Source organism: Perissodus microlepis, chromosome 10 (assembly GCF_051167445.1).
Source record: "Perissodus microlepis isolate ML-2025 ecotype Zambia chromosome 10, ASM5116744v1, whole genome shotgun sequence".
In the NCBI taxonomy this organism is placed as follows: Eukaryota; Metazoa; Chordata; class Actinopteri; order Cichliformes; family Cichlidae; genus Perissodus; species Perissodus microlepis.
Window position 1 is genome coordinate 25,262,185 of NC_140470.1, and position 18,580 is coordinate 25,280,764.

The following is an 18,580-nucleotide window of genomic DNA, read 5'->3' on the forward strand; positions in this document are numbered from 1 at the left end:
ACTGAGCTCTATCTTTATTTATTATAAACCACTACAATTGTTTTTTGTTTCTTATTCAGCTCCTCCAGATGTTCCAGAGATTGAGAGTGTCACTACTGGAATATCTGTCACTAAAGACACACCATCTAAGGTGAGCCATTCAATTTTAGACGCTGACAAATAAATATTCTTTGAGATGGCAATGTGAAGGAGGCATCTGAAAGTCACTAAAACAAACAAATAAATTACCAAGTTAAAGATAGCAAAGATTTCTCTATGTGACCTTTAACCCAGGTTGCATCATGTGAGACACGAAACGGCTTCCCTAAACCTAACATCACCTGGTACAGGGACGGCGAGCCACTGATGAACGAATCAGGACGTGAGTACAAACTGTAGTTGGATCAAATAAGAAATAAATCTCCCTTTGTTTAAAATTCACTTTTCTCCTGTTTTATTATAGTTTTCTCAAACACACCCCACAGGACTAGAACAGAAAATCCTTTTTGCACATACCAGCTAGGAAATGATAAAATGAATGCTGTCATACTGGATCAGTACATCCATCACCTTCAGTAAATATTTCTCTATGTAGGCTGCCTTCGACAATGTCCAGCACTAGAGGAAAAACTGCCTGCAAGCTATACTAAAAGCTAGATTGAAATTGTAACAATGTTAACCACTACATGTTAAATGTCTGTGTTTTTGCTTGTGATCATGTTAGCATGGGAACACAACATTAGCCTAGTGTAACTCTGTAACTGTTCCCATGAACAAGGACTCAAACAGGAGCAAAATATGTGCACTTTGTTCAGATCAGCTGATTGCATGATGTTGTATTTAAGATGTGATTTAGAGAGAACTGCATTGTGCATATTGCAATTAAATTACATAATGGTGTTGGTCGATGCATGTTCACATTTAGTCTTGTCCAATTCCCAGGTGTAAACATAGTGATCCTGAGCTCTCGGATGTCCAGTGACCTCTACAGCGTCCAGAGCACTCTGGAATACAAAGTGGAAAAGGAGGACAAGGATGCCCGTTTCTCCTGTGAAGTCAGCTTCTTTGTCCCGGACGGTATCAGGACAATCGAGTCCCGAAGCGTCAACATCACTGTCCACTGTGAGTTAACACTCAGGGTTTTTATATTGTCATGTAAACTTAAGAAAATAAGTGTACTAAGTAAATATATAACCCAAGATTCAGTAACTTATAGAACCATCTTTAGAAGCAATAACGTCAAGCAATTATTTCTTTATGACTTTATTAGTCTTTCATCAAGTTAGGGTAGTTTTGGCCTTTCTTTATAAACTTTTAGTTTATTCAGGTTAACTGGGTTTGTGGGAATTTGTTTACATTTCACAACCTTATTTCTAGTATTCAAACATCACATTAACCTGTGAGTTGTGATGTATCATGAGCTGAATTGTAGCTAACATTCTGGTCTGTTTTATAGCATTTGTTGTTAATTGATTATCACTTTTTTATATGTAGTGTCATAACAGAGCATAACGTAACAGAAATATTAACACCTTTGATATATATGAAATCCTTTTCCTTTGTTTTGTATTTGGGTAACTGGCTTCACCCTCAAAGGAAGCTGCTTGTGTTTCATTTTACTGTAATAGATGCTAATTCGTTTGAACTTGCTCACAGTCGGTGGAATATTCATAAGACACACATCAAAGGAGCTGCGGTGATTACTTGTTAACGTTTATGCTTGTTGTATCGCAATGTACAAAAAGGTGTTTTTGAAGCTACAGCTATTATTGCTCACCATTTTTAACCATGCTGGTTTAGCTTATTCTGTAAGAATGAAAAACAAAAGCCATCAAAACAGAGACAATATCACACAAATCCCAAAATAAGTCACTTGTCTTTCACAGAATCTGTCCATACCAGCAACTCATCCTAAGATGGTGTTTACAGTGGTAGTACAGTAGTTTCTTCTTTGGGCCCCAACTTTTTAAAAATGTCCTCAACTCATAAAATGACCTTGTTTCACTAAAAATAAATATCAAAACAAATATAATTTCAGTTTCCGTCACCTATAAGAATTTTAACAGCCTCATTATCTCCTCTTTCCTTCATTGGCAGGCAGAGCCAAATGCAGTCTGTGCTGTCAGCAATATGGAAATGGCGTTATAAAGTGACTTTAACAGCTCGCTGAATAAGCCTGCTTAATTTGATTTTGTGTGTGCGTACAGACCCCACCACCATGGTGGAGCTTTGGAAGGAGTCGCCCCAGGGCTTGGTCAAAGAGGGGGATACTGTGGAGCTGCGTTGCCAGGGTGATGGCAACCCCCCACCGCACTTCATTTTCAACAAAGTAGAAGTAAGAATGGACGGCCTTTTCTCACCCTGCAAGTCCCAGAGTGAGAATGGGTGACACACAAGAGACATGTAGGGAATGTTTTTGATATGCATAGCTCACAGGGACCCATGTAGACATGAGTGTGCAAGGTCTATGAAGACTCTGTCAGCTCTGACCCTGCAGGTCCAGGCTGGGGTCTGAGACCAGAGGCCACAATGACAGGGCTCATGGGTAGGACTCATTCCCATGTCAGACACGCACTCATTGTACGTATAGACAATGCAAAACCTCAGCTCAGCCGAATTAAGAAAAGTTGAAGTGGCAGTGAGCGGAGTTTTTGTATTGTCCACTTTTGTCAACTTTTCTTAACTTGGCTGTCAGGGTTTTTTATTCCCGTTGTTGACTTAGGCACATAAGAGTAATTGGAAAAGATTTTTTTCTGAGAAAATAAAGAAAAGTTCTCCATTTTGTTAAGCCATCATCGAGGTTACATGATTTATTCACACAGTAACAGCTAAAAACTCAGAGAAGATGGTAAAAACATGATGTCAGTCAAGCCGTTTGAAGTGTGGAACATCCATTGAATGATAAACAGAACTGTAAAAATGGACTCTTTTGTTACAAGATCCTTACTGCACTGTCCTGATCATACTAGTATTTAAGAAGGTGAAACAAAAATTTGTGTTCTTGACTCTAGCCAATTTCTGGAATTTCAGATAAACAGATCTTGAAAAGTTTTAATAACTCACCCCATCACTTTCTAATGTCCATAAGACCTTTCATGATGTATTAACAGTTGTATCATAGCTGTATACAGAATGTTTTTGCACTGTAATGAATAATGCAACAGACATTATGTGCCTTTTAGTTTTGCTTTCTCGTACGTACACTTGGTAATTGTCTGGCCATATGTGCTTATTATTAATGGACTCACACATAAATAGTGGGTGACTTTGTTGTTGTCCCTTCAGAAGATTTTGGTAAAGTTGGACAAAAAAAATCAACTCTTTGTTGTAAGTGACTGTCAGTCTAAGATAGCAGGTTACAAGAAAGGATCTGCTTTTAATTCATCAAATATTTATGTTTAAAGTTACTAATTTTGAGTCTGTCTTTGGTCGTTCTCTAAGAGGACACAAAAGATTACTTGATTCACTAGAGGATTGAAATTCTTTGCCAACCACAGATTCTGTTTTTGATAGATAAAAGTCAATTACTGCTTTTTTGCTTCCTGCCAATAATATTTTCAATTAGGTATTTATCTTTTTTTTTTTAATCAAGCCCAAATATGTTACAGTTAAGTCAAAGGCAAACTATTATTACCCGTTATTGCTTTTACACCAAAGTAAAATGTATTTAGATGAAAATTAAAATGAAAGTATTTGTTGCAGGAGCCTGATGTGAATTTCGAGAGCAGTAGGGATGTGTTGATCCTGTCATCAGTGTCACGGAAAGATAGCGGCACCTACCAATGTCACCCTCTGAAAGGCGACGGCGTCATGGAAGTCAAAGGAGAAGTGGAGCTCAAAGTACATTGTAAGGAGCAACTTGATATGAATGGCATACATACTTACATATGGGAGGAAACAGCTTTGTACAAATGAAAGTTTACTAATAATTCTCAGGTTTCCCTCTAAACGTGAAGACTTTCTTTCACTATTTTTTTTCTTATATTATAGTAAGAAGCTCTGATGTTGATTTAAACTCGACATATCCTGTATTTACCACAAAGTAAATCTTTCTGCTTCTGCTATAAAAAAGGCTTTTAATTTTAATTCTGTCTATTTTGTTCTACATGGTTTCTTCATTGCTGTTTTGGGTTATTTTGGGGGGATGTTAAGCTGCTGTTACTATTAAACCTTCAAAGCTGCCCAACAGCTCAATGGACGTAATTCCTGCCTGTCTTTGCAGACAAAACCAAGTTTAATTCACAGATTCTTTTACTCTGTTAATTACAGCCTGTTTTAAACTGTGTTTTCACATATCTTGTTTTGTCTCTTTTTCTTGTGTCCAGATTTGGATACAGCTGTTGTGGTACCAAAAGATGAAGAGTTAATGCACAAAGGAGAAGATCTGACTGCAACCTGCAATGCTCTGTCCTCCCGCTCAACATCTACTGTCTGGTACAAGGTATGAACCTTTAAAACACAACACTGAGTTTACAGCTGCTTCCTTTTACCAGAGTAAAAAAGAAAGAAACAGAAGTAAGTAAACATCACTACTGTTCTAGTTCTCCTTGAAGGGAAGATACATTTCTGCGACTGTTCCAGTCTATTTAATAGATGAGATGATGTTTCTGTAGTAGCCACAGTGGATTGACCAGCTATCATAGCCTTTTGTATGTTTGTGCATCTTTTCTGTGGATATGTATAGGATGGGAAGGTGGTGGGTCGAGGGAACACGTTCCACCTGCAGAATGCCACCTATGAAAGAAGTGGGGTGTATAAATGTGAGGTGACGGTCCCCTCCCTGCCTAACCTGAAAACCAACGGTTTTGTTAAAATCATCGTCCAAGGTTAGTAATCCCCTGCACCGCTTGAACAACTTCCCATCACTTTTACTTGCAAGGAAATCTTTTTTCTTTTTTTTTTCCAATTTGATATATAGTAGGGCTGCCACGATTAGTCGACTATTAAAATCGTCGTTTGAAGCTTTGTAAGATCCCAAAAGACGCATGAATAAGTAGTAGGATTTAAGAGTGTAATAACGGACTGAAACAGAAGATGGCAGCACTGCATGTACAAGGATGCCAGCTGCCGTTAAACCCTAAAGAAGAAGAAGCTGTGTCCCAGAATTCATAGCGCAGCCCAGCTCAGTTTCCAACAATGGCGGCAGCTAGTTAGTTTTAATATTACTCTTATTATTCTTTTTGGATCACAAAATAAAGTTTTAACATATTTTCAGGCGAGAATGTAGCTGTGTAAACCTCAAATATCTGCTCAGTTTATCAAGACACCACATACTTTCAAAAGCGCTCCGACGTTTTTGGAGACGTCTGTTACCCACCAGCTCGATAGCGAGCCGGGGGCAAGGCTCACCAGAGCCCGTGAGAACACCGGACTCCCGGCTAATCGTTTTCAAACCCACCGCTGTCTTTCGCTACTCAGGTTAAACATGATATATAAGTCATTTAGATAACTTAAAAATGTTATTGTTTGGCTTTTTTTAGTATTTTATTTGTTCCTGAGTAAATCGGTTTGGCTGAGATTAAAGTTATAGTTTTTACACAGCTGAATAAACGTCAAGCAGACAACTGATTATCAGAAGTGTGAGATGCTCGATAATATACTCCGGTGTCCTGTTATATTTTAGATAGCAAGGAGTTTATTAAACTTCACCGAAACAATCTGCAAATTTCATTAAAATTTAATAAACTGTCATCTTGTCTTTATTTTTAGTTAGCACATACCTTAAACACTTAAAGCTGTAAGCTAATGATAGTTATATAAGAGCAGATGCGTGCTGGTGCAATAAGCTGTACGTTTTACGTCCAATGGATTTGATTAGTCGACTAATCGCAAAAATAATCGGTGACTAGTCGACTATCAAAATAATCGTTTGTGGCAGCCCTAAAATATATATATATAGAGGGAGAGAGAGAGAGAGAGTTATGTAGACACCCTACAATAATACAGAGAAAACAACAACAATCACACAACCTTGGCAGTGACATTGATGACATTGGGAAGGAGAAACCTTTTTAATATTTGGTATAACCAGGCTCACAGAGGGGCTTCCCAGAAGCTTAAGGCTATTGCAGCTTAACTAAGGGTGGGTTCAGTCTCACCTGATCCAGCCTTAACTATACGCTAACTAACTATAGGAAAGTTTGAAGCCTAATCTTAAAAGTAGAGAGGGTGTCTGTCTCCTGATTTCAAACTGGAGGCTGGTTCCACAAAAAGGCCTGAGAGCTGAAGGCTCTGCCTCCCATTCTACTTTTAAATATCTTGGTGACCACAAGTAAGCCTGCCGTCCAAGAGCAAGGTGCTTTATTGGGGTGATATCGTACTATTAGGTCTTCAAGATAAGAGTTTGTGTGAAATCTTTGTACACACTGCCCGTCGCTGCTACTGGTTGGATGGTTTAGTGCGGTCCACAGATTGGGTCCCAGTGGAGAGCCAAGAAAATTATGAAACGTGACTAAAAAGAAGAAAATAAATAAATAATAACGACAAACCAATGGGAAATAAACAATATTAGAGTGAAAATTAGGTGAGGTTGGAAGACATGTTTGGTTGAGGGCGTCTTTCACACTCTGTTGGCACCATGCTAGTGTTAGAGAACGTCTACTGACAGATGAAGTGCTCGAACTGAGGGCTGTTGACATCCAGCTGAAGTCACAAGACAAGCTTATGCAAGACTTCCTGTGCTTTTTTTCTTCTTTTCTTTAGATGGTGGTTTGCTCCACTCAAAAAAAGTTATAATTTCCCCCCATTTAACCAACTTGCTGCTATTCATGGGCCTGACTGTGTCACACTCATAATTTCCACCATCCTGCAACTGCATGAATTGTCTCAAAGGTTCATTTTTAAGGTTTTTGAAAAGAGTGTACAAATTACTACTGTAGCTATTTAGCAATTGTTTCTTAGCATTTTGTGCAGTTATATATTGCAGTAATAATGGATGATTACTGTTGGTAGCTGGTAACTGTTAGTCAGTCAGCCCGTAGTTGAAAGCAGAACTAAAGCGAGTGAAAATCAACTTAATTAGTAAACTATTCACTTTACAAACTGTGACCTCTTGGGTGACAATTGTGCAACTTCAACTTCACCATCCTTGCAACCTCGTAATGTGGATGTTTTTGGTTTCTAAAACAGGACCGTTATCTCCGTGCCTGAGAATCGAGCTTTTACACACCATTTGTAAAATACTCGAGAAATGACCCCGAGGAGCTCCATTCTAGATTGCAAATGTGCAAATCACTCAGACAACACATTAAAGAATTTTCCCCATTTGTTTGGGTAGAGCAGATAATTATGTGGAGAATTCACAGCAGTCATGTATTCTGCCTTTGGCATGCTCTAGTCAGACACCACCCTGCGCTGAAAAGTATTTTCAGCATGCAGAATGCATCAAGCTTTCTGTGTTCTGTGTCCTGCATGTGTTGGATTTGAGAAAAGAGCGCTTTGGGCAACTTCAGACTTGATTTGCATTCTTCAGGGTTCACATATCAAGTCATGTCAATTTTATTCATATAATGCATTTTATAACTATTAGTTGACCCCAAGTGTTTTCTAGGTCTCCAAAAAAAGAACAATTTCAGAATGAGTCAAAAATAAAAATAAATATATACCTAATAATAATAATAATAATATTAATAATAATAATACATTTTATTTATAGGCGCCTTTAAGACCCTCAAGGTCTCCTTACAATAACACAAGAACAATAGCAGCAATAAAATATAATAAACATGGCAAAATAAAATTTCGACATAGGGTTAAAAAAAAACCCCACAAACTCTAATAGTAGTGGAAAAACTGTTGAAATTGAAGAGCGACAAATGTTTGACTAAAATAAGCAGTTTTGAGGTTTTAGAGGTGACGTACAAGCGTCATTGATTGCACAGGTTGTTACATGGGCTGGCAGACTACTGTAGAGTCTGGGGGCAATAACAGCAAAGCCCTTTAGTTTCTCAGGTGATAATGTGCCACTGAGAGAAGTTATTGAGAGGAGGACCTATGTGACCTGGAGGGAAAAAATGAATTGTGAAAACAGCATTAGATATGTGGACATGTTTTTGTTGCACTCTCTTTATTGGTCATGAATTGCTCCCTCTGTTTTTACATCCCTCAAGCTGATTTGCCCTGAAAACTAATTACAGTAAATGTCAGCTAAGTGATGGGATTTGTGGTGATTCTTAGAACTTAAACTAGAAAGACTTCATTAAGGCTGTGAGAGTTTGTTGTCACTGACATGTAATGATCTTCATTTCTTTATGTGTGCTTCTAGGTGGTCCTGAACTGGTGGGTTCGGAGGAGGAGGTCCAGCTAGACGAAGTGGAAGGCAGGGTGGTGAACCTGAGCTGTGAGGCTCTGGGCAATCCGCTGCCAAGCATCTCCTGGAACATCACTGGCAGCCAGGTACTTAGTCTGCCTCACAGCGCAAATTTATTTCACAGTGGGAGATGACATTTATCCCACAATGTTCATGTTCAGTCAAAGCTAGCTCGATTTGTTGTGATTGTTTACGTGTCACGATGATGCTAGCATTTATTACAGTATTCTCAAACAGCTTTAGTCCAGCTTTAGTTAGTGTGTTTGTGTGTCTCCACAGAGCTGGCATGAAGTGGATAAAAAAACACATAAGCACATGACTCACAGCGTGGTATCGGTCAAAGTCACCTCGGACATCACCGCTGAGTGCAACGTTTCCAGTGACAGGGGCTCTGGCGTCAAGATTTTCAAAATCAAAGCCAGTAAGAGCCTCTCTCTCACTTACACCAGAACACTATAACTATGACTTCATTTACATATATGTTTTCTCAATGCTAACCTTTGCTTCAACATGCTAGTTTGGAAACTCTCGGTGCTAAAGAGTTTTACAAGTTTTCTTTCATCTTTTAACTCGTTTAATTCCAGCTTGCATTCCCATTTGACAGGACTGTTATACACAGTGCCACAACTCTTGCACAATATTTGGCTCCTGGCTAATTAAGGGAGTTAAAAAGTACAGCTATGAAGAGGACAGAATTTTCTGACCTCTTCCAGGCAGCATCAGTGCTGAAACTTAAAACTTATTTTGCTTTTCAAGTCTAAATGAATGAACATCATTAGCTCGCCCTGGTTCTAACATTAAATCTTCAAATACATTTTCCATTTACTTACTAGCCGCCTGCTCTGTAATAACTGTGCAAAAGGAAAGATTGGAAACATGTTTTTTCCAGAAAACATTTATTTTCCTAAATCTAATCAGAAGTCATTTGCTCAGTATTCATAATGCTGATTCCTTTTATCCGTGCAGTTGGAGAAATGAAACATTTTGTAGAGGCACTGCTGGTGTGTTGATTATGCTTTGTGAATTCACATATGGAGAAAGCCCTCAAACATCTTCTTCATACTTTTTCTTAATCATTAGTAACGTCCCAGTGCACAACGTTAGTGTCTGATTTCCTTCGCATTTGCTCATTGAAAATACACGACTTTCCAAAACAGGCTGGACTTTCAACATGAATATTATTAATAAAAAACAACAAAATAAGCAATATAGAGAAAATGTGGTACAAATATATGTGGTGATGTTTGCGTGCATACATGTCTGCAAAGAAGAGTCTCGGGGTACCGTGAGATGATATAAAACAAGCAGATGACTTTTCAGTATTAAATAGATTAAATGCATTTTTCAGGGTATGCACTTTGAGGACACACCAAAAAATTGATTGTCACATTTTAACCAAACATCACTACTTCTCATGCACTATAATTGTAACTCAGTGTGGGTCTTTCTTATTTGATGAACTTATTGCAGCCCCCAAATCATTCAAGGTTTGGTGAACTTTCCCTCCTCCTCAGCTCAAGAAGCCTGGGCCTAACATGTCTTCTGTTTTTTTTTTGTTTTGTTTTTCTTTGTTTTTTTCAGAAGACCCGTTAGGCCAAAATGCATTCATGAGGTGAAGCTATTAACTCCTCCATCCATAAAAAAATCAAAAAAACACACCTGCTTTAAATTTGACTAATCTCACCTTTAAAGTCATTCCTTGGGCAGAGCTTCCCAAATCCCTTCGTTCCCTCTTAAAAATCTCTCTCTGGAAGTTAAGTTTGAAGGACAAAGTTACAGGGACTCGAGTAGGGTGAGTGATGACTGAAAATGGCTTAGAGTGGTTCACACCACTTGCTCACGTGGTTTCCTCCATGAGATGCCTCGTGAAGTTTGGTTTTTATAATCTTACCCTTAGCAATTAATTCATATTGCAAATGAATGTGCTGAGCATGCTCCTGGTCGTGCTCCTGACTTAAGGCTTGTACTAATCTGCTCCAGAGCAGGTTAGTTCTAGATTAGGGATAAACAAAGTCAGACTTCTATGTACAGATAGCAAAAGGGTTTAAAATTTTACAGTAGCATCTAAAGTCTCTGTCTGTGTCTCCTTCTGTAAGAAATATAGATGCAGCTCTATTCCTTGACAGAATAAAGCTTTCTTTTGTTTTATTGTCCGGTCCACCTCGACGGTCTCTGTGATAGTAAAATATGTCCTCTTAAGGTACTTGCGGATGTTACATGACATTTGTGACACGGATGTCACACAAAGGCTTTATGATGACACCTCGTATCAGACTTAATTTGAATGAATGTCAGTGGTAATGATTGTTAAGAGGTTGAGACCACAGAAAATACATCACACCTTAATTTATGACATAAATGCAGTGATTCTTACCTATTTTGGCCTCTCAGAAAATTACTCCCTATGATTGCTGATAAAAAGGTTCTCATGGATTCTTGGATACCATGGATATTTTCAAACATATCTTTGAAAAACCAAAGTATTTCTTTCTTTCTTTTTTTAACATCTCTTTAAGTCTTGTGATTGCTTGAAGGCTGCTGCATTAAACCTCAGATTTAGATCGAAGTAAAATGAAAAAAAAGCACATTCAGTTGAATAAAACGAAAGAAGCCCGCAGCTACCAAACTGAACTCAATAACTGGTAGCTATGTTTTAAACAATATCTGAAACTTTCCCTTGTTCCAGCTAATAAACTGATCTTTGTTTAAATGATCAAATATCTAACAAGTGAAAAATCCCTGCTCCGGTCCAAGGAGGAGACACAAATCCCTCGGGGTTTGTGTCGAGAAGGGCATCTGGCGTAAAAGTCTGCTAAATCAAATATGTGGAGCTACCCGCTGTGGCGACCCCTTGTGAATAAGGGAGCATGTGAAAGTAGCTTTTTGAACATCTTTGAGTGACTCATTATTGATTCTTTGAAAAGTGCTTTGCATGCTTCAGAAACTTGTGTTACACAGTGCAAGTAGATTTTTATAATAAATGAAAAGAATCCAGTTAAATCTGAGTGTCTGTGTGTGCTCTGCGGATGTTGGTAGACATGAACAGCTACCCGCTCTAAGTTTTGTTCTACTTGTTCACAGTTCCCAGGGTCACCACAACTGCTCCCTTCACTCCTGGTAAGATTATTGCCCTTCAGTCTCTTCTTGTTAAAGACGCCTATTTTTCTTTCGTTCAGTTTCTATCAACTTGTGTCTCAGTTTTCACGCTTTTGACTTAAGTTTTGTGTGTGACAGTGAAGGGTTGGATGAGTCTATACATTATTTATCAATCCTTTTCAGTGACTCGATACGAGTCCTGTCTTTGGTTCGCTGGCAGATCTTTGGGATGGCCTGTGGGCACATTAAATATTCTGTTTGATATAGACTAAAAAATCGTAACACCAGCAAATTCAAGCACAGCAGAAGCTAGAATGGTACGTAGACCAAACACTCTGCCCTGGTACAAATACTATTTATTTATACCAGAATTTTTAAAACAAATAAAATAACTTATTAAACACTAAAAACAGACGCTGTCTCACTTTTACTGACTTTTCCAGACACCCCTCTTGTTTTACAGCAGATTTTTACATACCTGGAAAATTTGCACTTATTTGTGGCGAGGGGCATTAAAGTAATTTTCTGACGTTATCTTAGCAGTCACTGTTAAATCTTCATCGGCCCTATGGGCCATACAAAGGAACCAAAACAACAGTAAAAAACCCAGTGTGTGCTCCATTTAGGGTAGAGTGCTCATAGGAAGTAAATTCTTGTTTACTTTTATTTACTGCGTTATCGGGAGCTGTAGTTATCTCACATGGAGATTGGCTGGACTCAAAATACTGCAGTTATGTGTATTTTTAGAGTGAATTAACACTATGCACTGTGTTTGGTGTGCTTCTCAATTTTTATATGGATTCAGGACACTCGTGGATATTTCAGTGGATGAAATGCAAAAAAATATCATGACCTTTGAATTCTGACTGTGAAGTGTGAAGTGTGTCCACGGGTATAAAAACACCTGAAGAAGCCCTCAAAACTAACTTCTTAGTAGTTCTCCCTTACATTGGATGGCTTTGGGTGCATCTTTCTCTAGGAAAGCAGAATAGAAAGATAATAGTATCACTTTATTCTAATCCTTCTGCCCATGTCACCTCTTGTCCATGTCTTTGCACGCTGAGTGTCTCATTCACATTGTTTGTGTAAAATTATGTTTCAGTGCCAAAGGTTATATAGCCTCTCATCCCACGCACCTATGCAAAGGTTAAGAATTCTATTAAAGAGGCTATTAAGCCACTTGGTTAAATTTGTAGTTTTTACGTTGTCGTAGATGTTGTTGTTGTCGTTGTTGTTTGGAGATAAACGTGACACAAAGAGCTGTCATCTTTATTGCATAGAGTATATATTCAGAAAGCTTAGAGTAGTGCAGTCGAGGGAATTTATACAAACTACAAAATTTATTTGAGATTTAAACTGAGAAATTTGGAGTTAGATTTGGGAACACATGACTGTGGAAGTGTTTAACTGCTTTTTATTTTATTAAAAGAACAGAAAATGCAGATCAGTTTATAACCACCTGGCCTTGTTGCTAGTTTTGTAGTCATAGAAGACCCGGACAATACAATGAACTGACACAGAGAGACTACACAGATATACCAGTGGCTGTATGACATGTAGCAAAAGGTTTTTTAAAGACTTTTGATTAAAAGGAAAGGATGTAAGCTTTTGTACTACATATTTATGCATCAGATAACAATTGTTGCTGTTGTGAGTTACAAATACACCAAAATTAATGAGTAACAGGGCTGTGGGATGCCAGTGATGGCATGGTGCCTCTGTTTCTGATGCCTTCAGTGCCCACTGATGGGACTATGCCTGCCTTCACTTATATTTCAGCTACTAAACCGGTAAAGTTTTATCACTGCATCACTATTCCATTGACAGGATTGGTCACAGACAGACCAGTATATAAACACCCCCCAAAGTACTTAAAACAACATTTGTGATAGTTACCTCTACAGGAGGTGTCTAAGACATTTTTTGATGATGGCATGCAACCAGGCAAGTCTTATGAGGTGAGAAAAAGCCATCAAGGAATGCTATTTCGGACTTGAAAAGACATATTGAGTCAAAATACAATATTACCCTGGAAGAATTTGTTTTTCCTTTAAAATATTCGTATTATTTCCCACCAGTCTATTACTTCTTACAAATGCTGTTCCAGCAGACTATGACGTGATAATACAGCTCCTCTACATTCTGGATTGATAATGCAATTCAAATGAAGTCAATTATTAGGGCTACGGGTCACAGATGCTGAGCAAAATAAATGATGATTATAAATGAATGAATAAATGATTTTTCATACAGTCCTGCTGCACTGCAGCATCCACTGCCAGTTAAATGATAGAGACAATATAATAGACATAATTTCACAGTCAGTTAATTATTTCTTACGCGTAAAGAGAAGAACTTTGTTAAATAAACTACTTTGTAGCAGAGCAGCAAGTAATGCAGTATGTAAATACACCCCGTTATACTTCCTTATAGTTACAGGGTTTTGCAAGAGACAAGTTAAAGAGAATAATAGTAGAAAACACTGCCATTGCAATAATGTTTACACTTTAAGTCCCTGGTAGAGCTTTAAAATTCACAACACCACACATGTGACATCGTCTTTCTGTTTCATATTCATGTTGTTAAAGTCTAAGCTGAACAAGCTCCTCCGGCGACTGCAGTGATGTTATGAAACAGGCACGAAATCACTGAGTGATTTAAAGTAAACCATGTATCTTCAGTGAAGTGTGATTGTTATGTGCAGGTTGAACCAGTAAACAGAAACGTTATTGATAAAGTTAACTAGGTTAACCTGATTAACCTTTTAGATTAACCTATGATCAGTGTGTCCTCTGTCTGTGTTTTTGTGACGCAGAGGGCAGTGGGGTGATCATTGTTGTGATCATAGTGTGTCTGCTGCTGCTGGCCTTCCTTGGCAGTGTAATCTACTTCCTGCACAAGAAGGGAAAAATCCCCTGTGGACGCTCTGGCAAGCAGGAGATGTAAGTATTGTCTCTACTCATTCTGCTTAAAGGTGACCGATTGTGCTCATTCTTACACTTAAACTTTCTAACTTGCTGCCCATGGCAAACAAAATGTAAGGTGGAGCTTCTGTGCTCACGGGCATCACATGTCCCTGATATTAGTATATTAGCAACGTCTGCATCATAGAGATAAAAGAGTTGAAAAAACAGGCTGAAACAGGCTATCTAGAGCAGTCTGAAGCCTCCAGCTACTCTGTAAGGGCCAGATTTACTAAATAGGCCCTAAAGAGCGTTGACAGGTGTGGCTAGTTTTCTGGGTGATTTATAAAAGTTGTGCTGCTTTCTAACACACAGGCACAGTCAATTTGTTTCTTTATCAATATAAAGCACAAAACATGCTTTTTCTGTGTTTAATATCAACTCAATTAGGAGTAAATTGCACATCGTAGATGTTTGTAAATCAGTTTGTGCACTTTATTTAAATATTTTTCTCCCTATATTTTGCATCTTGAAAAGGGAACTGACAGGGATACATTTGCAACAGGGTCACGGTCACGCAATCGTGCCACTACGCTGCCAACAATATTTTTTACGCCTGCACCCAGTTTGCACTGTTGCAACGTGTTAGTAAATCTGGGCCTAAGATGTGTACACTATATATTTTTTATTATATATTTTTGGGTTTACACTCTCGCCATTTATCTAGCCATCCATCCATTTTTTCTTCCAAATGATTAAGTAACACTGTGATTTTGGCTCTCTAAAACACATGCATGCGAGGTTAATCAGCGATTCTGAATTGGCTGTAAAGTGAAGTGCTTCAAGTGTAAAAAATAAAGGACTATTTGAGTTGATTTGTAGTCTAAGTTACTTTGAGTCGTGTGTAAGATTAGTATGGTCTATAAAAGAAGGAAAAACGGAATTACTGAGTCTATGAAACCAGAGGTAAACTGTCTAAATTGGAATTTGCCATCATACCAAGCCCAGCACTGATGCCTGGGCCTTTAGCCATGTCATACATGTCCCAACATCTCTTTCTGTCGTCAGCACCAAAGAGAAGACCACCAAAGATGAGATTGTTGTGGAGATGAAGACCAACACAAAGAATGAGGAAGCCGTCCTCCTAAAGGCTGTCAACGGAGACAAAAAGGGCCCTAATGACCAGGTAACTATTGTTGTGGATGAACAGTCACAATTTACGCTCAACTTCTATGTATAGCCAGTAATTTTGTGTGAACCATGACTGCAGTTTTCATTTCATCAAACACCAACAACAATTTTTGTAGTGACAGCATTTTTAAAACTCCCATCAAATGCCTTTATTCTGTGAAGATTTAACTCAACTGCCAAGGCTGCGAAAGTTGAAAATTGTCTATATTGTGGTTAGTTTCACATGTTTGGTAGCTGTTCAGTTAAACTTAAATGTTTGATCCAAGTTAGACATTTGTGCCGTCGCATTCTGGGTAACATTCAGGGCTGCACTGAATGTGTGATAAATATAGAATAACAGTCATGTAGTGCATGCAGCTGGAAACAGGATTTATTCAGTGTGATCACTGGACTGAGAGGAGTATCTGAGAAGCTGACGCTCTCCTCTTTGTCTCCGGTGAAGCCCCTGTGAAGATGTGCAGCAGACAGCAGAATAAATGAAGCCGGCAGTGGGTGTGTGTTGGAACAGCAGAGGTAGGAGACGCTCCCACTGACCTGATACCTGCAGAGTAACACCACCTCACAGTCTGGACGTTCGACCCACCGTGCTTTGTTCACAGCAGTATTCAGATGATCGACACAGAACCGCAACCATACACGCACATTACACTCACACACGCACACACATTAACACACACAGGTATGTACATAGAGATCTGTATTTTCTTTTGAGTGAATGTTTTCTTCCATTCATTAGTTCTTGTACTACTTCCTGAAACTGTGTTCAGCTCTTGGCTGTTGTTCAGTGTGTATGATGGCGTCTTACGTGCATCATGTTATTTTATTTTTTTGTTTTTATCAAAGTGTATATATTATATATATTTTGTTATTTAAGGAATTTGGCACTCAGATTTTCATTTCATGGCAGCGTCTGGGTCTTGTGCATGTTGATCCGTGTTCATGGTTCCAGGTGATGTTTAAGGCAGGACGTGTTGTCAGAGACCAAATGATACAGTCATACTGAGAGGTTTGTCAGTGTGTTTGAATTTAAGAAAAAGACGAGTAATTTCAGCCCGAATCGATGATCATCAGCAGGTTAATCCCAACACTAATTTGAGCCTCAAAACGACGCAACACACTGGCAGCTTCTTTGGAAACTGCTGTCAAGCCCGTGTACTGTTTGTAAATACATGTTTGTACAGACTTGCTAGTGGTGGCCTTGAACTATTACTGAAGGTGAAAAGGTCAAAGGTTAGAGATCTGCTGTGCCTGTGTTTTTGAGAATGCATCATACACTGAATTTGTTTGTTTGCTGTTTGCTTTGTGTTTCCACTGAGAGCTAGTTGCCTGAAAAGGCGTCCCAGTGTTTTTGCATGTTTGAGTCCAGACAACACACATGCTGCAGATACTGTTTTCAAGTCTGGCTGCAGGCTTTGAGCTTTTTTCCTCCCTCAGGCAGCCACACTTTTTGTTTTTGTAGACTTTGAGAAATTATATGTGAAGACCTGAGATTTGAACATTTAGTTTTCTGGTCAAAGGAACGGCATTGTGCCAGACTGATTAAAACAATCTTGGCTTGGCATTACCATTAAACTATCACGAACCTTCAACAAAAATAAATTACAGACATTAAGATTTCTGTTATGGACTGCCAAACTAAAGCAAGTGCTTTGGTGCTTTTTTTCAAACCTTGAAATATCAGTCTACAGTCATTTTGGAGGCTTGAACAATCTTCAGCAAACCCAGAAGTCTGAAAACTAAACATTACTGATTTTCTGAACATATTTGGAAGACTCTTCTCACAGTGTTTAAAACACAATATCCAGAAATGATGAGCTGCTTCTTCTCGACTCATTTGTACAATGTAAACAAGAATTTATTCCTCCATTCTTCTGTACACAGCAACACGTTGATTTGTTTCTTGAAAAATATCTTCAAAGCTTTTTGAAACACCTTCAACGATTTATATTTCAGTAAGTGCTCAACTCTGTTACTCCCATGTAATTATAGTACATGAGGCAGAAACTGTGGCTAACCTTAAACACTCTGTACAAATGCAGTCCGGCTGCCTGATGAGGGAAAAGAGGCAAAAATATTGGTGCACTCCTTTTTTGGCCCAGTGTTGTGAATATTGCTCACTGTGTACATCATTGTGAAAAAGATACACTTTGTTGCTGAGAGCGCTACATTGCCCCGATGACTTGCAACATTAACAAAGTAGTGATGTGTTTTCTGTTATCTGCTTTTGGTTTGTGTCTTTTTTTGTTCCACTGAGCTGAAGTTGGAAGAAATATCCAGGTACAGGTTGTCCTCAGGCAATAACTGTCATTATGGTTTAGAAAAGCTGCACGAAGCCATAACACCGACAGTGTCCTGTGTGCAGTGAAACATTTCTGATTCTTTGTTTTGTTGCTCTGGATTTTTTTCACTGGTGGGGAAAAAAATGTTGTGTTCTTTCTTTTTCTCTACATGTGTGTAAATTGAGTACTGTACATGTGATTCTTTGAGCTTGCATTTTTTTATATTTTTCGCAAGAAAATAAAGCCAAATAAAGTTTCATTTAAAGTTTTCATTTAAAGTGTTATTACTTTTGCAGAGGTATAAGGGAGCTCTGAAGTGAGAGCCCAGAGGCTAAATATGAACCCCAGCAACTGTGAGCTCAGTGTGCTCTGTGTTAGCTCTGCACAGTCCCACAGTGAGAAGACAGGAAGGAGTGCAGCCTCCAAACCGCTGTCAGCACGAACTGGAAGTGACTCCAACAGTAGCTCAGATTTCCAGCTGGAAGTCTGGAGTCTGGAAGGAGGCAGGTCAGAAAACAAAGCTCACATCTGCAATGAATTCAGGCAGCGTTAGCTCATGTAGCTGCAAATCAAATCAGCCATTCTCTCTTCATTTAGTGTAAAGCCTCCAAAGGAGACGCCGCCACCATGATCACAACTCGGTACTTTGTCTTTGTCTTGCATTTACGCTGCATGGATGGATTGCTGCCTGTGACGTTTTTTTTTTTGAGGGAAAAGAGCAAAAGTACATCATATTTTCTACACTGAAAGTTTGTGCTTTAAGCGTTTAGTGTTTATTTAACAGTAGGGGAACAACACATAGGAACCCAGTGAGCTGGTTTGTT

The 18,580-nt window shown here is 38.6% G+C and overlaps 1 protein-coding gene across 3 annotated transcripts in view; it reads left to right on the forward strand.

Moving 5' to 3' along the window:
• mcama (melanoma cell adhesion molecule a) overlaps positions 1–18,028 on the forward strand; it is a 51,167-nt gene extending 33,139 nt beyond the window's left edge. For 2 of the 3 annotated variants that reach the window (XM_084940823.1, XM_084940825.1), the window contains exons 4-16: positions 60–130; positions 274–361; positions 922–1,101; positions 2,187–2,314; positions 3,682–3,826; positions 4,305–4,420; positions 4,664–4,805; positions 8,243–8,373; positions 8,567–8,708; positions 11,369–11,404; positions 14,199–14,325; positions 15,355–15,472; positions 15,920–18,028. In XM_084940823.1, coding sequence (XP_084796949.1) covers positions 60–130; positions 274–361; positions 922–1,101; positions 2,187–2,314; positions 3,682–3,826; positions 4,305–4,420; positions 4,664–4,805; positions 8,243–8,373; positions 8,567–8,708; positions 11,369–11,404; positions 14,199–14,325; positions 15,355–15,472; positions 15,920–15,928 — 1,433 coding nt within the window. In that variant the 3' untranslated portion in view covers positions 15,929–18,028. The remainder of the gene's footprint in view (positions 1–59; positions 131–273; positions 362–921; positions 1,102–2,186; positions 2,315–3,681; positions 3,827–4,304; positions 4,421–4,663; positions 4,806–8,242; positions 8,374–8,566; positions 8,709–11,368; positions 11,405–14,198; positions 14,326–15,354; positions 15,473–15,919) is intronic. The other variant, XM_084940824.1, reaches the window with a different exon arrangement.
• Positions 18,029–18,580: the final 552 nt, after the last annotated feature.